The sequence below is a fragment of the Metopolophium dirhodum genome, chromosome 1, assembly GCF_019925205.1.
Source record: "Metopolophium dirhodum isolate CAU chromosome 1, ASM1992520v1, whole genome shotgun sequence".
Lineage (NCBI taxonomy): Eukaryota > Metazoa > Arthropoda > Insecta > Hemiptera > Aphididae > Metopolophium > Metopolophium dirhodum.
The window spans coordinates 85,961,656-85,981,187 of NC_083560.1; the positions used below are offsets into that span (position 1 = coordinate 85,961,656).

The 19,532-nt window shown below is 38.3% G+C and overlaps 2 protein-coding genes across 2 annotated transcripts; both read right to left on the minus strand.

The window, feature by feature from the left end:
• Positions 1 to 6,580: 6,580 nt before the first annotated feature.
• LOC132942894 (piggyBac transposable element-derived protein 3-like) lies at positions 6,581 to 8,653 on the minus strand. The gene is made up of 3 exons (XM_061011599.1): positions 8,519 to 8,653; positions 7,889 to 8,321; positions 6,581 to 7,750 (listed from the first exon to the last, which is right to left on the minus strand). The coding sequence occupies exons 1-3, from the start codon at positions 8,533 to 8,535 to the stop codon at positions 6,581 to 6,583; spliced, it is 1,620 nt and encodes a 539-aa protein (XP_060867582.1). The 5' UTR covers positions 8,536 to 8,653.
• Positions 8,654 to 14,912: 6,259 nt separating this feature from the next.
• On the minus strand, positions 14,913 to 15,641 carry LOC132942909 (uncharacterized). Its single transcript, XM_061011623.1, has one exon. It carries the CDS (start codon positions 15,639 to 15,641, stop codon positions 14,913 to 14,915), a length of 729 nt encoding a protein of 242 aa, XP_060867606.1.
• Positions 15,642 to 19,532: the final 3,891 nt, after the last annotated feature.

Below are 19,532 nucleotides of genomic sequence, written 5' to 3' on the forward strand. Positions count from 1 at the left end.
AGGCCTCGGTGCAAAAACCGGATACGCCCAAATTTTTCAAAAATCGTTTTTTGTTATAGAAAAGTTCAGAAAAAAAATCTCTATCGATGGGTGCAAAAACCGAATACGTCCGATGAATAGTATTGAAATAAAATCATAAAAATTGATTTTTAAATTTCTGTTGGGTGCAATAACCAGATACGTCCGGACGTATTCATTGAAATAGTATGTATCCATTTTTTGTGCCCGACACTTCCATATAAATTTTGATCTTTCATTGATTGAAATAACCAGATATAAAGAGTTGTATTTTTTTCATAGCATAAAAATATAAAGTTGTATTTTATTTTATTTTAATATATTTTATTGTTTGTTGGAGTCTTCTGGTACAGCTTTTTGGTGATCATTAAGTATTGTTGTAATGGTATCACTGTATTTAATCAAATAATATTTGATACAAATTCACATTGGTGTATTATCAGTACAAATATTTCAAAAATGAAAAAGTTATAATGTAGGTAGTCTCTTATTTTATTAAAAAATATTAATTAATATTTATGATATAATATCGTCTTAATAAAAATGAGTGATCAATCACTGAGCGTATTTGACAACACGGATTCTGATCCAGATTTTTTTATTGATGGAATGAACAGTGATTCTAGTTTAGCTGTATTTGATTTTGACGAGGACACTTATAGTATACTGCTTGAAAACGATCGAAAGGCTAATAATTATTCAGGTACATCAACATTTTTAAATAATAATAAACAAGCGACATCTAATATATTAGCTGATGACAGTGATGATGATAGCAATAATAACTACCCTAATGGTTCTGAACAAAACCAAATTAATTTTCCATCTACTTCATTGTGGGTAATAGAAGCATCTAGCACTGATAAAATAGGTAATAGTCAAAGGTTAGATAAGAAGAGGCGCCAAAAACCAAGTTTATGGAATAGGAATAAAGCCAAGACCAGGAAAGCCCTTGGCTTAGAGTACACAAATACAAGTGGACAAGTTATTGATAAAAGTTATCAGGTACATCTTGTACTTGTAAAAACAACTGTTTTTCTAAAATATCGGAAGATGACATGGCTGATATATTTAATATTTGTAATGATATTGGGGAAAAGGAAAAACAAGACACATATTTATGTGGTTTAATCTAAGGAAAAAATATTGTGCGTCTTAGACCTAGATCTGGTGTTAAAAATACCAAATCAGTTCTTTGTAAGTTTCAATTAAAAATTAATTCTGTAGAATATAATGTTTGTAAAAAAGCTTTCATATCTGTCTTTGGTATAACAATGTCGAGACTAAATAGATTAGTGTATTGTATGAAATCCAACAATCCTAGCCCTTATGTTTTGTTTCGTGGAATATAATTCTAAAAACAGATGCGTAGTGGTACGTTGCGGTTCCAACGCGGCTTTTAGAGGTTCTGAATTTAATTGCTTGCCGGGCCTTCCCGGCGAGTCGCACTGTGATCCCCTGAAGGAGACGAGTTTGTACCTTTCTATTAGTGCACGCTAATGCAAATTCACACTTTTCCAGGAAGATTTCCATCTCCTCCTGGTTTTCTCCATTGAACGAACCTGGAAGTAGTCTTAATGCTGCTTCCAAGCTAATGGCTTCGGATCCCAAACTGTCTTCTACGGAAATGTTCTAACTGAATCCTTGATTGTTATCTTCGTTTGACGTATTTGGTCAGACGGTCCCCTCCGGTATGTGCGGTCCTAATGACGTCACGTTGAGCAATGGTGACTGATTCTCTGCATCCATATTGTTTTCGTAAAAGGTCTGATCAAGAATGTTCTGTGTTCTTCCGACGAATCGGTCTGCTTCCTCTAACATGGTAGAAACGTTTTGTATGAGGTTTGTAATTTCTGTAACGGACGTGCCGGTCGGATTAAATCGTCAGGTTCGACGTCGTCTACAAGACGTTCGTAATTGGAGTTATTTGGGTCTGAAAATCTCACAGGTAAACTTGTCCGTGGGGTTTGACTGGTTCCCCCGAGATCCTCACCCTCTATAACTGTGGACGCTTGTTCACTCTCGGATGTCCCGCTCATTGACAACCTAACAATTCCCTCTAAATGTACGAATAAATATTCTTACCCTTTATCAAAGCTACTTTAACTACTACAACTATATAGAAAATTAAAATAAAATTTTCTTACAATGTTTAGGTTAAAATAATAATATATATAAAAAATAAAATAACACAAATATATTATTTTTTTTTCTACTCACAATACCGCGTGAATTGGCTCATGGTGTCTGTGATGTTCCGCTCGGATTGACAGGAATGCTCGTAACGGCTCTGATTGAATTTGGAATGCTCTGGAATCGTCCTTTTGTCTGCGCTTGATGTATCGAAGTTCGCTAGCCCCGAAACGGCTATGCGCGGGGACCACTGATAATAATGGGTTTCTCTTCAGTGATGTTTTTGATATTCTGTCTTTGGTTGCGTCGCGTATTTAAATGATATGATTATTTACAACACGGGCGTCAGCTGTTACAGCCACGACGGCGGCGGCTACCACTACGGTGGCGAAGTAACGTCACGGTCGCCTACTACGGCCACGGCGTAGTGACGTCACGGGCGGCAATATTTAACCTTTGTACGCGTCGACGGCGGCGATGAGCTCGCGGCGGAGATGCATACAACAACGTTGGAAATAACGTACGCGACGCGGCGGCTCGGTCTCTCACGTATACCCGATCAATTATTATTCTTAAGCCGCGTCCACACTAGTTGTGCGTCACGTAAGATTTGGTGTGCGGCACGCACGCTATCCGTTGGCCTACGGATCGCTTGCGCCGCGCCGCAAGTAATATTTGCGGCGCAAATTTTTAAACAATGTAATTTTGCTCAAGTGTGGACCCACCTTTACGTACTTTATACGTATCAATATTTGTCTGAAATGTTCTGTTTCTTTTCTCTTGATTTTTTTTTTTTTTTATTGTTGCTCTGAATGTTCTGAATGTTCTTTGAAACCCTTAATATTTGCACTTAGTAAAAATGTTGGCTAACGCCTTAACCACACTATATTATTAATAAATATGTCACTAGTCGAACGTGGTATTGTACTGTAATGTATCCCACCGCTGCCACCAAAAATGTTATGGAACCGTGGTTCCAACACAAATAATTCAACGCACGATTAGATCAATATTAATTATAGGTTTTATTTCAGGTATTAACTTTAACTAGTTGTGTAAATATTATAAAATGCTCTTCTTAAACATATGTTATGTATAAAGCCTCGATTACACTGAGCGATTTTACACGCTGCGTGACGGCGATTAAAGTCGTGCATGTATGATCGTGTAGGTAGCGACTTGTTCGATTACATTGAGCTATTAAATTCGCTCGCTCGCTAGTCGCGCACACGCATTCATGTGATATACACGTGACAAGAAGTTGTCATTGATATAGATAATTCATTCGTTTTCTTTAATATTAAACATTTTAAAATGAATTAATACAATAAAAACAATTTAATGATGAAGTGGAATTGTAATAAAATTGTTGACTTTTTAAAAATTTACGAACAGTATCCATTACTGTGGAACATAAAACACAAGGACTATTTGAACATAAAATTAAAAGATGAAATTTTTAAAAAGTTGTATGCAGACCTCGAGAATGAAGGATTGGTAACGGGAATAGATGAAAAGCAACTCAAGGCAAAAATTAAAAATTTAAAAGATGTTTATAGAAATGAGCTTGCAAAAATCGAAAAAAGTAGAAAAAGTGGAAGTGGAGCAGATGAAATATATTCTCCAAAACTTACTTGGTTCAACTCTGCCAACTTTTTTCGTGAAGTTTTATCAACAAGACACAGCCAGTCAAATTTGGTAAGTTTGAATATTATATAGTATAATAATATTGTTAGTGTTATAAATTAATAATTAATACCAATATTCAAAGTATGCAGAAACTATTTCCTATTTAAAATTAGTATATAATGTGCAATGATAAATATTTCATAATGAACAAAACTCAGACAATATAAATAAGAGAATATTTTGTTTAATTTTATAGATATAAATGTAACGTAAATGAATAGCTTAACATGTATTTATTTGCTTATTTTAATTATACTTTAAATTTAATTTTTCATAATTGATTACTTAAAAGTACTTTAAATAAATTCATTAGGTTTATTTATATAGTTATGCCAACTTTCTCCCTTTGCCACGGTAAAGGATTTTCCTCTATAAAATATTTTGCCAATGAACTCCTAACATCTTCTGCAGCTCGTTTATAGTTGTTGCTGCCCATTCTATTGACAGTTTCTAGATTATTCACGTGTTCTCTCCATTCCCCAGGAATAATATTGCCGTTGTTAAAATCCTCTTGGTCAACTGCTTGTGGAGGTATATAGCTATTTGGAGTAGTTTTACGTAGCCAGTTGTGTAGACTACAAGCTGCATATATTAATTTATCTATTGTTTTTGGCTGTAGATCAATTGGTTTAGAAAATATTCGGAATCGCCACACCAGAATGCCAAATGCGTTCTCCGCCACCCTTCTAGCACGTGAAAGACGATAGTTAAAAATCATTTCATAATTATTAAGTCCAGTTTAATATATGGTTTTAATAAGTTTGTTCTTAATGGAAATGCATCATCGCCAATAATAACACAGTTTTCGGGCATACCTAAGGTATTATTTTCCAATGCGATATTTAAGGTGCTGTCTCGAAATATTGCATTGGACATATCGATGTATGTAAAACAATAATCACCGTCAACCATTGCGAACAATATAATACTATAGGTTTTTTTATAATTATAAAATAATGAGCCAGAACCAGGAGGTCGTTTAATTATCACATGTTTTCCGTCGATTGCACCACAACACATTGGAAAATTCCAACGATGAAAAAATGTATCCTTTATTTTCCCCCATTCATCAGCAGTCGCAGGCACTTCAGAATTTTAAATTTAAATTAAGTTTATATTGTATAATAATTTTTTTTAAATATGTATGGAATCATATTTTAAATAATCTAAATTTCTAAATTGATTATTATTGTTTAGATTTTAACCAATTTAAGTCAATGTTCGAATGAGGTGGAATCTAACCCAATCGAAGAGATTGAAAATGAAGGTTCAACAAGGGGATCCATAAACGATATTCATATAGATGAAACAATTGGGAGACCAAGACCGTCGCCAACAAAAATGAAACCACTATTAGGGTCAGTAAAACAAATTAAAAAGCAAACTGCCCCTGATATAGCAATTGCAATTGAACAATTAGACAAAATCGCTCAGAGTGCATATGAAGAAAAAGCGTATGATCAGTTTGGAAAGTATGTTGCATACGAGCTTCGCCAACTACCACAACTCCATGCTTTTTTGTTACAGTCTGAAATACAAAGTTGTATTACTCGGATTAGATTATCTACTTTGGAACCTCTACCTCAACAATACCATCAACAACCATTACCATACACGGAACAACTTCATGTAAATGTCGCATCACCTTCTACCTCGTCAAGTTCAATAAGTAATTATAAATCTACTCCGCGTGTGAACGAGGAATACGATATGTTAAGCCAAGCTATTATAAATTCTTTTTCAGACAATGACCAATAATTTGTATGAATTTAAAATTAATTATTATATTATACAATTTAATAATGATACAGTTTAAAAAAAAATAAAATAATTTTGTTGATATTTAGTTTAATTTAACTTTATTTATTAGTACCTTATTTTTCTATAATTATACTAACTTTAATAAATGGTTCCAACACTTGAGAAATCGCTGTAAGTACATCGGGTAAAAATACTGAAATTGTACATTCAGGAACGCGAAAAAGATATTGTAAAGACTTAAATGAATCACCAGTAGCTAAATAACGTAAAGTTATTTCCAGTTTGATTTTCGACGGAATCGCCATCTTCATTTGAGTGTCTTCTTTCTTTATTAGGCCGTCAATCATCTGTAACAATGTATCAAACTGGGCCCCGTTCATCCTTAGAATATTTCGGTAGGCTGTAGAGTCTTCGTGTTTTAACTCTTCTAATAATGTACTGAATGCACCATATTTCTCTCGCCTTAAAATCCAACTTCTGATCCATAATCTTTTCTTTTTTTACTTTTTCTTTTCCAACTCCTGTCGCAATAAATGAGAAATCACAACAACTCCCGCACGAACTACAGCTTCCGACATTTTGACCAGTCACTACTCACTAGCGATTTTGCCAGCTAGGGCGATTACATTGAGCGACTTTAATCGCAGCGAGTTAACCCATTTACGCCCAAGGTTAATTTTTGTGAATAAAATTGATTTTTCTACTATAAACTTATATTATTGGAGCCAAATGTGATTGAAAAATTATAAAAAAAAAAAATTATATACCATACAAGAGTTATTGAGTGTCCTATATATAGGACACTGGGCATATGAACAATTATAAATATTATTATGTTTTCATATACAAATATACCAATAAAAATAATTGAAATTTAATACTTTTAATTGATAATTAATTATTACACGTTATATTTAAATTATGATAATGAGAGGCTTACAATGTATATTTTTTGAATTTACTTAGGTACATACGAACATTATTTTGTGTGATATAAAACGTTACATTTTGCGTGGACACCAATATTGCACTTCATACATCTTGTCGTTGTTTTTTGATGACATTGACCACACCGTGTTTGAGAGTCTTGGGGAATCAAATAATGTTCAAATTTGTCATATCTTATTTCCATAATAACACTGGATGGTTTGCCTCCACTTCTTCCTGGAGTGGGTTCTGTCTTGTAACGTGTCAGATATGAAATAACTATGCTTCTTCGAAATGCCAATTGATCCATTTTATTTTTATTATACATCCTATGAAGCTGCCATGCATTTTGAACGGCTAAGTCTATAATATATAGAACAATAGAAGAGTACCATTTTTTACCTCTGATCCCAATACGATATTGTGATATATTTTGGTCCATTCGATCTACACCACCCATATTTTTGTTATAAACAGAAACGATATTTGGTTGTGAAATCCGTAATCTTTTTTTTTCGGAAGTAGACCAACGGTTTGCCACAGAAATAGGATCTGTCCCAATAGTATTTGAAGCTAAGCAAACAATGTTATTATCACGCCAACAGCAAATAAAAATTGCATTATTTGAAACAAAACTACAGCTAGACCCTCTTGGTTGTTTTTTCATTTTTCCAAAATCAATTGGACATTTCATAACTCTGTTTGACCGAATTGTACCTGTCGCGCGAATGTTGATAGATTTGAGCTTTTCCAAAAGAGTGACACCCGTAAAAAAATTGTCAAACACCAAATGATATGGAGCAGGTCGATGGTTTATAATTTGGTTAGCATAAGCTAAAATAACAGATCCTCCTAATCCGACATCTGTTTGGTTGAACCCGGTATTTTTTCCTTGGTAAGGAGAGATCCATAATGCATATCCTAGACGCAATGTCCCAACCCACACTTTAAATCCAAAACGAATTGGTTTTCCTCGGACAAATTGTTTGCATCCATGTTTACCATAATATGGCACCATGGATTCATCTATGCTATGAAATTCTTCGTGAGGAGCGTGCATTAGGAATCTAGTATTTATCATAGTAATCAACGGTCTTATTTTTGCATATTTATCAGAATTATCCAAGTTGTTGTTGTTTGAAAAGTGAAGATTATGAAATATATCGTCAAATCTATTTCGCCTCATAGCATTGGACACTAAACCATTATTTGTATCAGGGGCCTTTTCCCAGTACATACGTTGCCGAGACATTTCATTATACCCAGATAATAAGAGAATTGCAATAAAACATTTCAATTCATTTTTTGTCAAGTCCAAGGAAATATTTTTAGAAGAAGCATAAATGTTTGTATATTGTACAATAGAATCAAAAACTTGATCATCGAAAAATAATTCAAAAAGTTCAAATGGCGCAAGTGAGCCATATTTTATTTTACTGTTTTCATCTGGACCCCAAAGCTCTGTTATTTTAGGAGTCTCTAAATCTCCTTCACGCCAAATTTGAGATGAATCTTTTTGACTTTTTTTCATGCCCACTACAACCCGATTTTTTTTTGTAGTCACAACTTTTTTTTTTTTTGATTCGTAATAATTGTCGGTGTTGAGAATTTCTTTCGGTAAAATAACATTAGCTTTCAATACACTAGCAGGTAAATGGTTTATATCACCTGTATGTTCATCGTTATCGGAGTCTTCGTCAGTAATATTTTCATCCGGAGGTTCTAAGAAAATAGTATCTTCACTCAGCTCATCTGCTTCCAGCAAATTTATAATATCATTCACACAAAGAGATCTAAAAAAAATATACATATTAGGCTACAGAATATCCCAGTGACCTACATGTAGAACACTAATATTTAAACGCAAATAAATGAAAAAGTATGTGGAATAAATTAATTTAATTTATAAAAATATAAAATGTAAATAGTAATATATATGATTGTATGTGTTTTATGTATAAAAAAAAAATCTAAAATATAGTTCACTTACTTTGACGATGAAGCCATTTTTCTATTTGAACAAGGCGGTGTACAAAATGTTACTAACACGTAATAACGTTCGACTATACAACGCAAAATAATATCATCGGGTCGATTATTATATTATCTAACAGCCTAAATCGATAAAATGGGGAAAATTCTAAAAATAAAACCGATAGCAATAATTATTTCCGGTGTCCTACATATAGGCCACTGGGTGTATATGGGTTAATTCGCCGGCGACTAGCGTGTAAAATCGCTCAGTGTAATCGAGGCTTTATGCTCTGTTCTAATACGACTGATTAACCTCCTCCGTGTGTGTCGGCCTACGGTTCAGCCGGACGCCTAATCACCTAGTCAGCGGATTCCTGTCAACGAGCTGTCGACCAACACACTATCCTTATACTGTTAATATTATATTATATGTGAACACAATATAATATTATATTATTCAGGGATTCTTAACAATGGATACAATGTCATAGTACGGTTTTTTTTTGTAATAGAATGACTAATAATCCACTACGGACAGATAATAGAGCTTATTAAGGAGTCACAATATATTTAATCTACAAGCTTATATTGTTAAATTAATAAAAAATTATAATCTAAATATTGTACTTATTAATCAAACTTTTTTTTACTTAAAAATCCCTTGGATGTTAGACAAACACTAGCGTATAACTTTAAATTACTAATTTTATGTTGTTGATGTTTTTAAGTATGGAATCTAGTTAATTAATTGAAATGAATCAATTCTATTAAACAGTTAAATGGATTTTAAGAATTTTAGTTAGCAATTATGTATGTATAATAATTAATAATGTTACTAAAAAATTTGGTATGCAGAATTGTTGAGTTTAGGATTATGTTTGTAGATCGATCTAGACAAAAATGACAACACTGCTTTTAATAATAAGTAATATTATAATGTAGTGTCTACAGTATGATAAAGTCAGGTTAATATACGAGTGACCAATTTACCTACGATATAGCAACGATGTTTTTATTGCACAACATGTTGTTACTTTTTATACAATATAAAATTATACTCGACAAGAATACAACTGATTCAGGTACTAGGTTCTATATTACTATGCAGTATGCATTCTACTATATAGAAGAAGAAAACATCTTATGTATCTTATGTGGATTTCCTACTATAGGTGGCAGGTGCACTTTTTCAAGTTGACAACATTGCTAAAAATAATATTGACAATAATAATAAGGTAATGGGTATTTTTTCAGATGTTCAGAGAGCTTTTGACTGTATTGTTCATGAACTATTAATTAATAAATTAGAACATGCAGGTATTCGTGGTATAATTCCCATTAACTTATATACAGAAATTCTAAGCTATGCTGATGATACTTCGATTCTATTATCTGAACAAACAATAGATACTTTAAACTATGTTATATTACTATACTTTTTTATTTTAGTGTAGGTATACTATTACTTATGATATTGTATGTAAATTGTAACTGATGAGAACCACTTCCCCAGCACAAGCTTGACTTGTAGGGGGTGCTGCATTATTAAAATTATAAAAGATAAATAATTTACTAAAGAAAAAAAAATATTTAAACTTGTTAAGTTAAGGAACGAATTTAAAATAGGAAAACTTTATACTATGGAAAAGACTTAGAATAATGAATACATTATGTATTTTATTATATTCTTTACTCTATGATTAAAACATATATAGTTTAAAAAGTGTTCTGTACAGGCAATTTGACTGCAATTTGATATTATTGCGATACTCTCGTAATTTCGTAAACCATTGAATATATAAAAATGTTACACTCTACCATAGATATGGCATCGTAATGGTTTACACAAATAGATAACATCAGATGAAGCAATTATGAGTCCGCTTTGTGGGTTTGAAGAATATTGTTTCGGAGTCACAAGTCGAGATGTATGATCAGTTGAAATTAAAGCGCAAATACAAATATTACATTTAACAACTTTTTTTACTTGCCTAACTACAAATCCAGATATATAACTTACAATATCTACAACATAAAGTGAAAGTGTTTCAAACTCTAGAAGCTTATAATATGCGTGATCATTTAAGTGAATCTGATTTTCAAAAAATATTTATTTATTTATTTATTATAATAATAAACGGAACACCTAACCATTGACATTTTAATACAACATAAATAATTAATAATTTAATAATACACATACTTAGCACTTAAAGATAATAATAATTAATATATAATAAAAAAACATTTTTATACAAAAAAGTATTGTTTATAAGTGATGGGTCCCATTTGCTAATTTCATCATTCGCAAAACGAGATCGTTATATAAATAATATGTTGCACAGAACGGGACACGAAAAGGAGAAAAATTACGCAAATCAGCACCGGGAACATTAAAATTTAACCTCGCCAACATATCAGGAGCATCAACTTCCCCACTCATGAGTTTCGATAAGAAAACTAGGTTAGCGTTGGTTCTTTTAGTACTCAACGCCTCTAAATTTAATTTCTCTAGAACTGGTGTATAATCGTGCAGTAAGCAGTCAATATGCAAAGCAAAAGATGCATATTTAAAAAATTTACGTAATACACGCTCAATATGGCAAGAGTCACGTATAGTCTGATGGTCCCAAATCACTACACCGTATTCCAGGTGGGAACGAAGAAAGGCACAATAAAGCGCTTTTAAAGAACTACACATACTGAATTCAGATGAAATTCTTTTGATGAAACCAAGCATTTTCAAAGCCTTGCACGTGATTTTTTTCTATATGGACATTGAAACTTAGAGTGGGATCAAATGTGACACCTAGGTCAACAACATTTCTACCAGAAAAACTTAATATATCATCAACTAAATAATCATACTGAATAGGACTATGACAACGCGCGAATGACATGTAATGACACTTTGGAGTACAGAGTTCCAAGCCAAGCTGTCTAGATCAAGTTACCAAGACATTAAGTTCGCTCTGGAGCAGTTCAGTCACGAGAGGAATCAATGCGAAGGAATAATTTTATAGCATCAGCAAATTCGAGAAATTGGCAATTCTTTAATACGAAACTGATGCCATTAATGAAAAGGGTGAACAATGCCGGGGAAAGATGATCACCTTGAGGTAAACACACCATTGAATTTCACGAATTGCTTCCTATCCGTTAGATAAGACTCAAGCCATGAGAGTAGCGGTTCGCCGAAACCAGTTGCATGGAGGACTTTCAATAAGGCTTTATGATTTGCACGATCAAAAGTCTTGGCAAATTCAGTGTAAATTACGTCAAGCTAAGAGTGGTTGCTGAAGGCATTAAGTACATAGCTGGTGAAGATAGCATTACAGGTTGTAGTAGAGCGGGCAGGACGGAAACCATAGTGTTTATCTACAAGAATGTGATTCACAGACCTTTGAATCGATTTTAGCACAAGGGATCCAAAAAGCTTATTAGCAATATGGCAAATGTTGGAGATGCGTCGATAGTTGGAGACATTAGACTTGTCCCCAAATTTGAAAACCAGTGTGCCTGAACTTAATTTTCATATACTCGGGAATAATCCTTCACCAAGAGATTTATTGAAAATAAGAAGCAGTGGGTAACATAAAACTGACCTTCAGCGATACAGATAAGTTCCCGGCATACCGTCAGGACCAATAGACTTAACAGAGTGTAGTTAAGACAGACCGGATTCAATATCTTCAATATTTATGTAACAACATGAGGGCAGGTCATATTGTAGACCATTATTTACAGCGTTCCTAGCACATAAGAAAAAACAGAACTAAAACACTTAGAAAAGAGCTCAGATGTACCTACATTGTCAGTGCTAAAGGTACCATTAAAATTTACAGTAGATGGAAGATTTTTGCCATTTTTATTTTTGCGTACAAAGTCCCAGAAAGATTTGGGGTTTGAGACGAAAGATGATTCGGTTTTTTTAACAAATTGTTGGTAACATCTACTAGACTCATACTTGAACTGGGCACTAAAGAAGAAAAACAGCTATAATCACAAGGATTCAAAGAGAATCTATAAATAGCACGGGCTTTTTTTACGAATAACTAGGCGTTTTAGATAACTAGAAAACCACAGAGGAAACGTTGACTTTTTGTATTTTATCAATGGAACAAAGTTAGAAACACAGTAGTTAAGAGCATCAGATGGAGCAAGAGCCGTCTCATAAGTATTTAACGCAGAAATAGTGTCACACGCCGTGTCACGACCCACGGGCATTCCGAACGAGATATTGAAAACGTTCGTCACAACGAACATGGACAACGCCTTAAGGGTGTATAACGACTGCCTGCTCGCCCTCACCTTTCCGCCCTGCTGGAAGAGGGCCCGTCTGGTACTCATCAGGAAAGGCCCGAACAAGCCAGCCGAGTCGCCCTCCAGCTACAGGCCGATCTGCATACTCGACACGCCGGAAAAGCTCCTGTAAGACTGCTCCTGCAGAGGCTGGAATCCCACCTCGACGCCAACGGGAGGGGGAGGAGAGCCCCGAACCAGTACGGGTTCCGCAGGGGAGTCTCAACCGAGACCGCCGTAAAAAAGGTCCTCGATATCGCTGCGGGCGCCGCCGCGGGAAGGGGCACAAAAGACCTGTGCGTACTGGTAACGCTCGATGTCAGAAACGCCTTAAACTCCCTGCGGTGGCCCGTGATCGACGAGGCGCTCCGGGGAAAGAACACCCCCGAATACCTGGTAGAGATGCTTGCCGGTCCTGGCTTTCTGACAGGGAGCTGCTAACAGGCGACGAAATGACCCCGAGACGAGTCACGTGTGGTGTCCCACAGGGATCGGTCCTGGGCCCCGCTCTGTGGAACATCGCGTACGACTCCCTCCTGGAGATGGAAGTCCCCAACGTCGTCCACCTGGTTGGATTGGCCGACGATCTGGCGGTGGTCGGAGTGGCCAGGACCGGCCAGCTTCTGGAAGATTCCGTCAACCCCACCCTGGTGGCGATCGACAGGTGGATGGCTAACAGGGGCCTGGAGCTCGCCCACCACAAAAGGGAAGCGGTGCTCCTCACCAAGAGGCTCGCGTTCGTCACTCCTCGTCTCGTGGTGGGTGGACATCACATAGCTCTGACCAGGAAACTGAGGTACCTCGGCGTGATACTAGACCAGCGTCTGACCTTTGCACCTCACGTCGATACCGCGGCCGAGAAGGCCTCCCGTACGGTCGCGTCCTTGGCCAGGATTATGCCGAATGTAAGGGGTCCGTGCCAGTGGAAGCGTTGACTGCTCTCCTCGGTGGTTGAGAGCCAACTTATGTACGCGGCTCCAGTGTGGGCCAGCCAGGTGTCAAGGCGAATCTCATCCGGCCCCAGAGGGCTGCCGCCCTGAGGGTCATAAGGGCCTACCGCACGGATTCCGATGATGCATCCCTGTTGCTGGCGCGCTGGCCACCGGCGGACCTAGTCGCTCTAGAAAGGACCAGGATCAGGGACCAGCTATCCGCAGCTGTTGACCCTGGGGCAGCGCGTCCGTCAAAATCAACCGTCAAGCGCGAGAAGAGACAAGCGACCTTCGTGCTCTGGCAGACGAGATGGGAGACCAGCGAGAAAGGTGCTTGGACCCGTCAAGCTATCCCCAGCGTGAAGAGGTGGATCGAAGGAACATGAAGGGTCGTCCAACGCGGGTGGCGGAGGAGGACTTGTAAGGGTTCAAAAACAAAAAAAAAAAACCTAACCTAACCTACACGGTTTTGACCGTACGACAAAAAACCGGACAGCGACATTCTGTTAGAGGTGCGAATAAGAGCTTATACGCTTTCATATTATACGGTCACGGGAAATTGCTGGCGCCGTGCCGTTCAGCTGCCGTCTACTGCCACAACAGTATACGGCATCCGGACGGCGCGATAAGCTTAGTGGCGTACGTGACAAAATACACGTTTTCACATTATACGATTTTATTTGTGCGGTTAGATTAGGTTCGATCAGTCACATCAGTCACTTTGAGACACGATTACTTAAACTTGTGATTAAACTTACAATATATTGTCTAAATAATGGCGGAATTCGATGTAGAATTTTTAATAACTCTCGTGCAAGAGAGACCAGTGTTGTGGGACAAAGGTTTAGAATTATACAAAGATAGGAATGTTACAAAAAATGCCTGGCGAGAAGTTTTAATAGAACTTAACCCTGAATTTGATGCTCTTGATGACAAGGACAAAAATTTGTTTGGTAAGTATATTTTTACTAATATTACAATAATAAAATATTATTTAAAATATAAATTCTTAGTTTATTAAAAAATTGAAATACCGATATAAATTAGTTAATTTGTTATAATATTCACTGGTATTTCAAGTTTATATTTTCGAAATTTGCCATGGTAAACTTCCGACGTCAGAAACAAAATATTTACACAATTTATTTATTATGTTATTTGGTGTAAGGCCTCCTCTTACGTTACTCTCATCAGATATATCTGACAAGCTGTGATTGACATTGTATCCAAATCGTTATATCCATCCCTCTCAAGTACAAAATTATGTAATACAATGCAAGCATTTAAAATTTTGACAGCAAATTCTGGTTGTACATTAATTGGTCGATGAAATATCTGCCACTTATTTTTGAGGATCCCAAAAGAGCATTCAACAAATCTTCTTGCTCTAGATAGTCGATAGTTAAAAATTCTGTTATCGGCTGTCAGATGTGTTCCACCAAGAGGTCTCAGTAAATGTTTATGTAATCCAAATGCTTCGTCTCCAATGAAGAAGTAAGGTAGTTTTGGACTGTCTATTCCGGGCAAAGATTTTGCTTCTGGCAATTGTTGTTCATTATTTTCTATTAACTTCCACAAACTAGACCTCTTAAACACTGACGAATCGCAGTCTTTACCGTAACTTCCAACGTCAATGTCCACAAATCGATATTTGGAATCTGCAACTGCCATGAGAACTATAGAATTATATCCTTTATAATTAAAATACATTGACCCACTGTTAAGTGGGCAAGTTAAACGGATATGTTTGCCATCGACGGCTCCTATGCAGTTCGGGAAATTAGCTCTTTTCTCAAATCCAGAAGCAATTAACTCCAATATTTCTTTCGTTGGTGTTGGAATAAAATCCTCTCTCATTAAGCACCAAATTGCTGTACATACTTCTTCTACTATTTTACTTGCCATTGAAATTCCAATTCTATAACTGAAATGTAAATCGGTAAATGTACAACCACTTGCAAGAAACCTAGAAAAAATTTAAATTATGAGTAGCATATACAATTATTTTTAGATTCTGAACAGCGTGATGGATGTATTGATTTTACAATGACGTGGGTGCCTTATTTATTTATTTATTTTTTATCTGTCATCACATTTTGAAGTAGTACAATTTTTTTAGAATTATCAATATTCTTTATTTGAATATTTGGTTAATATTTTTTCTTTCAGGTCAAGGAGTTCTTAAAAGATGAACTAATCTTCGCGATTCATTTTCAAAATATTTCAAAAAAGACAAAGAGTGTAAGAGAAATGGCTCAGGAGCAAGAAAAATGAAGAAATATGTATACTTTGATCAATTGCAGTTTTTACCAAAAATTTATGTTGAGCGACCGACTTTGAATAGCCTGGAACCGGAAGCGAGAAACGATCCAGAGAATGAAAAAGATGACATAGATTCACAAATGCAAGCTTCAGGTAATATTTCAGATATTTCTAGGGAAAAAACAATTAATCCACAAAAAGGAAGGAAAAATAAAAGTCAGAACGACATTGATTTAAGAATTATAAAATTACTTGAAGAAAAGGATCAACCTTGCAATAAAATGGCTTTTTTACAAAGTCTCTTACCTCACATACAACAATTTGATAATCAGGACTATTTACAATTTCAAATGGGTGTTTTGAAAGTTATCGAAAATATCAATGAAAGTAAGAAAGAAAAACATCTTGCTACATCCTCTAATTTCGCACCTTATCAGCGACTTTATGTAAATACATCAAATCCTACTCAATATCATCCTCAACAATTGTTCAACATTTCCAACCACTCCAATGTTTTCTTATCTCAGCCATATTCAACTGGAAATCACCAAATTCCATCATACAGTAAACAACTGACTCCAGATTTTAGTACATTTTAGTATCAACAGTCAAACATTTTTATTTTATTTTCTATTGTTATTTATAAAGTATTATCAGTTATATTATAATAATAAAGATGCGATTTTTTTTCTATTAAATTGTTTTTTATTTTATTTTCTAGCGTAATTTATATAAGTATTATTAGTTAACAGTATAATCATATTAAATTAATTAATTACTAATCTCAATGTAATCGATAACAACTGGTTGTATACAATTTCTAAATTGCGTGTTTTCACGTTGAAGCTTATCCTTGAGTTTTCCATGTAATACATCAAAAGAAGCACATGACATACGGAAATAATTAAAAAACTTATTTTCATCATTTCGTAAGTCATTAAATAAAGTATAAAATAATCCCACTTCCTCTCTTCTAGCATTAATAGGATGTACCCAAAAAACACGATTTTTCTGTTGTCTTTTGCGGCGATGATTGTATAACAATAGTGCAATAATTTGTTTGTCGTTCATTGTAACAACGCGCGACTTGAGTGTTCTTATAAAACTAAACCTGTACAAAAGTATACTAAGCATAGGAACCCTGCATAAATCGTGTTTTACCGTACGGTCAAAACTGTTTAATGTGTAATAAGCCACAAATCCGGTTTATGCCGTCCAGTTTTTTGCCGTACGGTCAAAACCGTGTAGTGTGAAACGAGCCTGACGCGTAGAGCAGCTGGCTTTCCACGACCGTTGCCAAGAGCCTGCGCTTCTATTGGCATGGTCCTTTGACGTTCGGCATGAGTCTGGCCAAGGCCGCGGCGGAACGGGCGGCTTTCTTGGCAACGGTGTCGATATGCGGCGCGAAGGTGAGACGTTGGTCCAGGATGACCCCGAGGTACCTGAGGCTCTTCACGATCTCTATCCGGTGCCCGCCGATCTCCAGGCCGGGAGGCTGGAACGCTCGCCTGTTTGTCAGGAGCACTGCTTGGCTTTTGTGGTGCGCCAGCTGGAGGCCCCTCTGCTGCATCCAGACGTCGATGGCGGCCAGCGTGGGATTTAGCGCTTCTTCCAGCAGCGGACCCGTCCTGGCCACTCCTATGATGGCCAAGTCATCTTCGAAGCTCACCAGGTGGACACCGGGCGGGACTTGCATCTCCAAGAGACCATCATAGGACACGTTCCACGGTGCAGGGCCGAGGACGGATCCCTGCAGGACGCCACACGTCACGGGTCTGGCAGTCGATTCGGCTCCCGTCAGCAGATTTCTGTTGGACAGCCAGGAACGGAACATCTCGACGAGATACTCCGTCGGTTCTTAGATCTATGGGCTGCGTCAATGACCGTCCACCACAGGGTGTTGAAGGCGTTTTTGACGTCCAGTGTCACGAGGATGCATAAGTCCTTCTGGCCTCGGCCGGTGGCGGCGAGGGCAGTGATTTCCAGGACCCTGGCGACGGCGGATTCCGTGTTGACTCCCTTCTTGAAGCCGTACTGGTTTTGGGCCCTCCTGCGACCACCGTGTGCGTCGAGGTGGTCCTCGAGCCTCTGGAGAAGAAGGCGTTCCAGAAGTTTGCCCGGCGTGTCAAGCATACAGATGGATCTGTACGAGGACGGGGCTTCGGCGGGCTTGTCAGGTCCTTTTCGCAACAGTACGAGACGGGCCCTCTTCCAGTGAGGCGGGAAGGTCAGGGCATGGAGGCAGTTGTTCAGCAGGCCAAGGACCCTGCGCGGACGGATGTTCAGCAGGGCCCTGAGGACCTCGTTTGGTATCCCCGAGGGCCCGGTCACCTTATCGGCCAGGAGGCGCTTGGCGGCTTTCCTTAGTTCTTCAACCGTGAATTCGGGAATGACCCGCTTTAAGACTATCTCGTTCAGGATCGGGTCAAATGTTTCGAATATGTTGTAAGCCGCGGCCAAGTCGTCTTTGGTATTGCATGCGGGTGGCGAGGCAGCTCCTTCTCAGGGCAGCGATGTCCTCAGACCACCAGTACGCCGGCAGCTTGCCCGGCGGGCCGTATCTTTTTCTCGGTATTGAGGCCTCGCATGCGGCCGCTAGGTACGCGTCCAAAGTCTCAGCGGATTTCACCGCTCTGGCGGCGCCGTCGTCTCCGTCGACGGTTTCCAGCGACGAGGAGGCGAGGAATTGGCTCAGGTCCAGCGCGTCGAGCTTCCGGACGGACCATCCGAGGAGCGCGTCGACGGGAAGTCCGGCTGCGACGGGGGGCTGGCCGAGGGCGGACGTAGAGAAGAATACGTACTGGTGATCGCTCAGCGATCCGTCCTCCAGGACCTGCCAACCCATGCAGTTGACTCCGCGGTAGAAGCTGACGTCAATAATGGAGGTGGCCGTTCCTCGGACGAACGTGGGGGCGCCCCTTCGTTCGCCAGAATTGGCGCCCGACCCAGGTTTATGTGACGTCTTGCTGAGTCCAGCCATCTCGCACGCCAGACATCGATCGGCGTCGGCCGTGCAATTTTTCATCGGGTAACCTGCCTCGCCGGACCTCCGGCAAGCGCCCGTCCTATCTTCTTGCGCCGAGCAGCTTTATGGCCGAAGGCCTGGCACCGGAAACACCTTTCTGGGGAGAGGGTTCTGCTGCGGACTCGGCAGATTGTCCAGCCTACCGGGACCCTTGAGATCTTAGACGCTGCATAGAGGCTCATCTGGGCCGTAGCGATCTGTTGGCCCACCCGGACCGGCCATATGCGGACGTCGCAGATGGCCTCGCGCTCGGCTGCCGCCGCGGGGTCGTTCTCACCGTGTATTGCAGGGCGGAGTGCTTCCAAGACCTCAGCTGCGGTGTACACAGCGTCCAGGTCCAGGACCTCTACCTCTACCTGGACGCCAAGTTGGGACACTCTCCCAACAGAGTCCCCGAGCTTGTTGCCAAGAGCCTCGGTGATCGCTTTGATTGCCGCCGCAGAGTTTGCCCCCCGCGGCAGTTCTAACAGCAGTGCGCCGTCACGGGTCTCACGCATGGAGACGCTGGA

What these genes read in the sequence shown, in the direction of transcription:
- LOC132942894 (XM_061011599.1), bottom strand. An exon ending in ATCAAGTTTTTGATTCTATT is followed by an intron (nt 7,751 to 7,888) that starts GTACAATATACA and finishes TACTGGGAAAAG; the next exon opens with GCCCCTGATACAAATAATGG.
- LOC132942909 (XM_061011623.1), bottom strand. Translation starts at nt 15,641, where the DNA reads ATGGCAAGTAAAATAGTAGAAGAAGTATGTACAGCAATTTGGTGCTTA.